Source organism: Ylistrum balloti, unplaced genomic scaffold (assembly GCF_031769215.1).
Source record: "Ylistrum balloti isolate Yb309-2 unplaced genomic scaffold, AGI_CSIRO_Ybal_v1 Utg370104, whole genome shotgun sequence".
Taxonomy (NCBI): Eukaryota; Metazoa; Mollusca; class Bivalvia; order Pectinida; family Pectinidae; genus Ylistrum; species Ylistrum balloti.
In genome coordinates this window covers 843,558-851,490 of record NW_026782129.1, presented here as the reverse complement: position 1 = coordinate 851,490, position 7,933 = coordinate 843,558, and the positions used below count along the sequence as shown (strand labels likewise).

The window sequence follows — 7,933 nt, the reverse complement described above, 5'->3', positions numbered from 1 at the left end:
ATGAAACTAAATAATCATCGATACAACGAAATAACGTTTCGAAATAGCGAAAACAAAATTAAAATGTATGAAACAGAATTTCCCAGAACATTATATGCACACTGGGGTGTATATATAGGTAAGTGATGCGCTGCTATGTAACCTTATTTGGTATGAAATAGGCGGACATTGCATTTTATATAAACATTTACATCGTAATCTCACGATTTAAACTAACCAGAAAGAATTCTGGTTATGGTGCGATAAATAACATCCAGTGTGATGGCTGTAAAGGTTTGTCTGTTATATAGACCATTAATGACATATTACGTTACATGTCAATGTCAAATATATAGTGTAACATTACCCAAATTACCATATTGAAATTGATACCTTTTACGGAAAGATAATGTGACAAATGATTAGCATGAGGAAAAATATTGTTTATTTTTTTTCTATTATTTTTGATAAGGTGACGAAAAGAACGTGCATTTATCCGGAGCTGACGATGCGGATAGTGTTGATGCTTTTACACCAGGTAGCATGTTTTCTGTTGGTGGAAAGATGTTTAACAAAGCCTTTGTAAGGATTGACGACTTTTGGAAAGTTGCCAGTGGACGTAAAACAAGAATAAATAACAAGGGACCGGGATTCCACGTATGTAAATATCATATCTCATATATACTTTCAACATGGCATGATTAATTCAGTGAGGGGACTGAATTGGGGATCATTAAACGTCTCCTTGGGAGCAAGTATTTGTTTACTAGTTTTGCAATCTCAAGAACCTACTACTTTATGTTGCATATTAGAAAGCATCATAATTTGTTTGCTTTGTAAATGTAAAGTTGATTGAATATTATGGAGAGATCAACTACCATCTCTTAAGTGTGGGAATCGTTTTGCAATTCATACCACAGAAATGTTTCAATATGGTTTAAGACGTCGGCATTTTATTAGGAATATGCTATACGATTATGTACTGTAACAAAAATGACCTAAATCTACCTCAGACCCCATTAGTAGATATCGCATACTATAAAGACACGCGACGAATGAGCAATAATAATATACTTATTTGAATAACACCACTTAATTGACAAACATATATTTTATAAATTTAAAAAATTCATTGTTATGTCTTTTTTTCAATTTTAGACCTTTAAAAGCAGAGGAAATTGTAAAGAAAGCATACGAAATGGTTGGCGTCATTGGCTACAATATTCTATGGAATAACTGTGAACACTTTGCATCCTACCTTAGATATGATAAAAGAAGTTCAAAACAGGTAAATACCCATTCTATTTATTGAATGAGAGTGCGACATCATAATACCAGGCATATACTTAAAACCTTTAGTAGCTACTTTAGTTCGTTAAAACTACCGATAATTGTAGTCTAATATTCCAGTCAGGTGACGGTAATGACTTGAAATTTTATACTCCCATTATTCAGCTGAATTACAGTGTCGATAATTAAAATGTTGCTAGCACTAGTAATAATACCTCTATATAGCATGAAATGAGAAATAAATCTATTAGCATATATATCTGCATGTACACAAGCAGATAATTCATTGAAAAATAATGTACCTGTTTTTATTGATTGGAAGTGAGACACACGAAATTTTATAAAAGTAAGTCATAATTAGCATATATGGTTCAATTAGTACTGACCAGTGACCAGTTTTGTTATATGGATATTTATTTCAGCTGAAAAGCTGTAAATCACTTACAATGAAGCGGGGCTACTTAGTAACCATGTACATCAGATAATTCAAAATTGAAGATTATTTGGGAATGATGTTCGATATTGCCATTAACGACATGGAAACTGTTTAATCAAGGAATTCTAGTAGAAAGAATTTATGTAGAAATTAACCGGTCATTTTACATGAAATACAATCACCACACATTATGATGACAACTGGGTCCACATGAATGTTTTTAATTAAAATGTCAATTCTAAAATATGGAAAATGACATTTAATCGAGAAAAACAAACCAACTTCATACAATAATAGGGATGTTCCGCATTTAAATTGGTAATGTGAAAGAAGTTAATTATGCACTTGATTGCACCGATTAGAACAAGTATGATATGACATAACAAGGAGCCTAGCGATATTTGCGATTATTGAGTACGCAGTATTGAATAAAAAGGTTATTGGAGTAAATATCTCTCAATCGCCACGAAAGCAGTCAATATTGATGATAACAAGAGTAATGTAAAAAAGAAATTAAAAAATGAAATTCTCCTACATATACATTGTAGATGAACTTAAACTAATCTATATAGTGAATGGAGTCAAAGAATTATACAGAATAGCTTGTATTCAACAAGGGCGGTATAAAACACTGCCGTTATCGCAGTACGCCTCCTACATATATTTTTTATGTATTCGGCAGTGACGTAAAACAGCAGTATTTTTATCACATGCGGTAATTCGACAGAATCCCTTTCTGAATTTACTATAATGTTACGTTTAGAAATATAAATAGTTGTTGAAATAGGCGATTTTACATGTTGTAATGAACAAGTTGATTGATGAAAATTTTAAAAAAATCGCTGTAATATTTGATGATGTTTGGAACTACGCTTCGTCGCGAAGCAATCATTTTGGCGTCCGTCATCAGGCAAAATTCAGCGTAACGTCAATGTCAGGTTAAACAGCAACTCTGTTTATTCCAATAGTCTGATTTTCAATCAATGTTGCAGGATAAATATAATTCATGGTCAGTGTCTTAAAATGTAAGTTGTATTTTGGCGGAGGCGAAAAAAGACAAAAGTGGCGAGCCTTTGTCTTATCACTTATTAATTATGAAACATATTCCAAAAGTATGTATACACCTGTCCAACAAAAGAGACTTTTTTGTCGTAACCAAAGGTTCAGACGGAGGATTTCCTCTTTACTTACAACAAGGTGACACTGATTATCCCAAGAATTGTGATAACAATACAAAGACCAACAGGGGTATACAAAAATAACAATCCACTTTTTGTAGATGAGAAAGTTGGATTTCAGTCCTAGCAGAAAGGTTATGTAGTTGCAAACATTGGGCAAGCCTAGTGTTTGCCAACTTTACATCCCCCTATCACACATCGAAAGGGCGAAATGATGCTACTCCTCGTTTTATTTCATTCCAGGTAGACACTGCCTTGACATACACTGCGGCGATCGGCGGAGTTGCGGCCCTTGGGGACGGTTTCATGGCTTATAAAAGTCGCGAGAAGAAAAATAAAAGTGAACAATGATTAACAGACATTTAAGAAATTTAAAAAACCGACAGACATTTAGTCTGTTACTGGATGTATTCATTCCTATTATTCATCATCCCCAAAAATATAACAAAACTTTATGGATTCTTAAAACGTTTCCATGTAACTTCCCCATAACATATGCGTGCAATGTTATGACAAAATTTTAACAGGTGCAATTCAAACGTTTCAACTCTAAATTGTAAAGTTCACACTTTAACCTGGTTGCAGCGTTGTTGTGACGTCTGCAGTCATTCGAACCCATTACATGCACTCATCTCGCATTCATTGAGGAGGAAGATTGTCTTTAAATGGCATGAACTGTTAAAAGGACAATAAACAATATGAATTAAAACCAATCTAACAGTTATGCTACGTTCTATTAAAACGATACATATATTTATGTTTGACGTAGTTTACACTGGCTTTATGGTGCTTTTTCATTATCAAATGGTATCACTTCTAGTCAACGAAAGAAAATATTACCAACATTTGAATCTTGCGAACATACCGAAACACAAGTCATGGCTTGTTGTGAAGAAGGTAATTTGTTAACCAACCCACATGTAGGCCTGTAGCAAGAATATTTCGTGTGTTGAGAAGGATTAAGACGTCCTGCGAGAGGGTAGGCGGAGAGCTAGATAATGTGAGAAGTTGACAACCTTTTAGTTTTTTATAAGGCTATTGCATGGTTTTCAAGTGCTATAAAAATTGAGCTCCCATGTACCTGTGATATTAGGTTTGTGTCTTTTGTTTCTCGGCTCCACTCACAGCAGCTTCACAGCTATCTGTTAATTTACATTGAAGAGATGAGCCAAATGCGTCCACAGGTCAAATGATTATGTTGCAAACACGTCAGATGTGTAGTGTTAATACGTTATAGTGTATATATGTTTATATATATACTCGTGTTACTCCCGGTCACCGCAGTTGCGTAATGGCTGTTGTCTGTTAAATATCCTGTTCATGTATTTTGCATTTGTATTGTTGGTGCAGACATAATATTGTGTTCGCTTAACAACATCCTGTTTATCTGAAGAGACCAACAAAACCTTTTACTTATGCTGTATATATAATTGTGCATTCTGCATTGAGACGTAAACAAGTTGTCAGAGACACATGAGACCTCATGTTAATCATGATTATCTAAATGGTGTTATGAAAATGTCCGTGTATATTGCGTGTCTTATATTATTTAATGATGTCGGAATTTGTTGTTGCATAGGTCGAGGTATTCCAACTCCATAGTTAGTACTAATCGATAGTTATGCTTTAGGATTAGGCCTGCACAAAGATTACAGTCTTAACATTATCGATACATTGATTGGAAATGTACGATATTTACTTACATCAGCAAATTTTATATAAATATGGTATAAATGTGAGGAGCCATGTAAGGTATGAAATGTTACATTAAATATGTAATTGCAAACAGAAAGCACACAAATTTAATCTTCTTTTCTTGGAACTGTTGTATCTGTCTTATATGATGAGACAAGCGAGACAAGCTGTAGTTCTTCTACCATGTATCCAGAGCCGTCTTCCACTTGTATACATACTACATAATGTACTTGTAATTAACAAGAATAAGCAACTTTACTGTTCATCAGATAGAAGTGATGTCTACATTTTTTTTTTTTTTTTTGTAATACTTAAAGATCACCTCAGTTGAATCCATGACATGTTTTGTATTGTAAGCTCATCATAAAGACACCTCTCTTTAATGATTACCTCATCAATAAACAATCCTGCTGAAAGTTCTTAAAAAGTCATAAAAACTAATTTTGTTTTAAGTTTCGACTCACTAATCAGAACATTGAACAGTCAACTCTAGAGGTTACAGGTGTGCATTAGGCCGTGTACTTAGATCAGTTAACAATAGTTTGTTGTGAAACTGTCTTCGCAACTGCAGTTACTGTGTTTAACATGTGAAAGGGTTCGTTACGAAAGTCGGCTTGCTTAGTCGGAGATACTATTCAGATCATCCCGCTATTACGATCACAAAAGACACACCTTTCAAACGTATACAGTGGTTAATGTTATTATGCACTTTGGATCTCTATATACAATAAATATCACTGCTATGTGAATAAACGATGTTTCTCCCGCTCACAGTTTCGCTTATATTCTGTCAGCTTGGTCACTAATTATAGGAAAATTGAAAACATAGCCATTATTTTCTCTTCAATGAACGTCTTCCCTTAAACATTTTATATCTTTCTCGTCATTTACAAAGGAAAGAATTCTTACACACCTGGACTATTTCCTCTTAATATTGTAAGTATCACTCCGATTGCATTTCCATGATAACGCCGACACGATAAACAAACAGATCACTACGCCGTGAGCGGCTGACACGCTGTAATATGACGCAAAGTATTAACTTGGCACATCGATAAACTAACCTGGAGAGAGAGCGCGCGCGCGAGTATAAGGTAGGTCGAACATGATGAACACCTAATGGTAAGTGAACAACCCACTACCGCCAAAGTGAACAAATAACCCGTTACAATCAAGAAATACAAAAGTGGTAAATCATAATTACCTTACTATCCAGCACACTAGCAAGAATATTCCTCTGACCACCCAGCATGCCCTGAGTGAACAACAAATTTCTTGACAACCTAGCATCACTGCAGTGAACAAACAATTCCCTGACTTTCAGCACCGCTACAGTTAACAAGCTATTCCATGACAATGAAGCAACAACAGCTGCGACAGCATTTGGAATCCTGGTTTCATTAAAGCCGCCAGTGATCAAAAGCCATATTTTTTATTGCATAAATGTCATTGACGATTTTGATTTTTTATAAATACTCACCTAAGCAAAATTAAAGAACCCGCCATGAAATATCATTGTGCAAATCAATAGAAACATCATTGGAATGTTGAAATGACCGGTTTTCTTAATCTTGCAGACGGTAACATCCTTAATTCGTTATAAACATTGCGGCTTATCAAGCTTCGATATAAACAAATGTGTTAATTGATTCATAATTTCAAACATCGATTTATTCATTCTTGAACTACCAATATTCGAAGCGCACATTTAAAAACCATCTAGATAACATCGTTACGTGAAATACTATGATTCATGGTGAAATTTGCGATGATGTGAGATTATTTTATGATCATGGTCGCATTACAAGATTTCATCATTTGAATCATACAACAGTCATGAAAATCAGGATCTAACCTATCGACAAGGATTCATATCAACAATGCTGGAACTTCCAAGCAATTCCACCGTCTATATCACCAAAGAAGGACATCATACCTTACCTGATATATTAATGGTGCCACAGATTGGACGAGAGGAATTTCTGCTAAATTCTTCATTTAATACAGACATGTTGAACGGGAAACCACCACATATCAACCTATTAAGGAAACATTGGCAAAATATGAACAAAAGAAAGACCGAGACTCCTGAAAAAATACCAGGATAATAAGACCACGTGTTCCGGAAGAGTAAGTGTCTTCTACCGACACCCGCCATGTAAACCTTGGTCAATCCAGCTATGTAATGTAACGTTCTCAAATGAGTACAAGGCACACAACAACGGAAACAACAAGCAAATTAACGAGCATTAAACACGTCCAGTTTCATATCACACAAAGAAGAAGAATATTTCTATTAAATGGAAAATACACAATAGGGAAATTGAAATCATCTCGTTTATCATCATACAGATTGGTGGAAAGCTGTCCGTGATGGTTTCGTTGTAGGAAAAGATCGAGATAAGAAGGTGATTTGGAAGAGTATGTCGTGTTTTAGATTTGCAATATTAAGATTGGTATATACGATGGACTTTGTCAATAAAATTTTGCTGTTTAAAGACGTCACCAATATATCTGAAAGTGAAATCAAATGGCTTTGCAATGTGTTGTTTGTAACCTGTTTTGATAAGATCTTTAATAAATTCTGCCTCGTATGGCAACAAAAATAAGTCAGCAAACCGAGGGGCGCAGCTAGTTATCATAGGGATGTAAATAGCCTGTTGGTCATACTCGATCAGAAACTAGAACGTATCTATTACTCCATTATAATTACATACACCAAACATAGCTTATACTCCATTATAATGACATATACCAGAAATATCTTTCACTCCATTATCATTATATACACCACACATATCTTATAATCAGTAAATATCTTATAACCCATGAACATTGTATATAACGATCATATTTAATTCTCGATCAACACTGCATACACTATACAAATCCTATGTCCCTTTAACATCACTGAAACAAGTTTCTTCCCTATAAGCTTTACACACTCTGAAACATATCGTAGATTCCATTAAAATTGCATACATCAATTACATATTGTGTGTGTGTGTGTGTGTGTGTGTGTGTGTGTGTGTGTGTGTGTGTGTGTGTGTGTGTGTGTGTGTGTGTGTGTGTGTGTGTGTGTGTGTGTGTGTGTGTGTGTGTGTTTATTTCATACACTATCAACATAACGTACCGAAGACAGCCTATACTCTATTAATATAAAATCACCAAACATATTTAAAGCCTCATTAATGTGACATGCATCGAACGTGCAAAAATCATTTATCCACGCATATACGGTGTCATCACATATAAACAACTAATACTGGACTTGATGAAATTCACACGAAATTTGTTTCAATCAACGTCAGCTTTCAATAATATGGCGCCCTGCGTTACAGCGCTTTTTCATAGA

The 7,933-nt window shown here is 34.7% G+C and overlaps 1 protein-coding gene across 1 annotated transcript; it reads left to right on the top strand.

The window, feature by feature from the left end:
- LOC132550130 (phospholipase A and acyltransferase 2-like) lies at nucleotides 1-3,234 on the top strand. Its single transcript, XM_060214146.1, is given in 5 exon segments — nucleotides 1-118; nucleotides 452-617; nucleotides 619-636; nucleotides 1,138-1,267; nucleotides 3,127-3,234. Coding segments are annotated over 5 exon segments (540 nt in total).
- The last annotated feature ends 4,699 nt before the right edge of the window (nucleotides 3,235-7,933 follow it).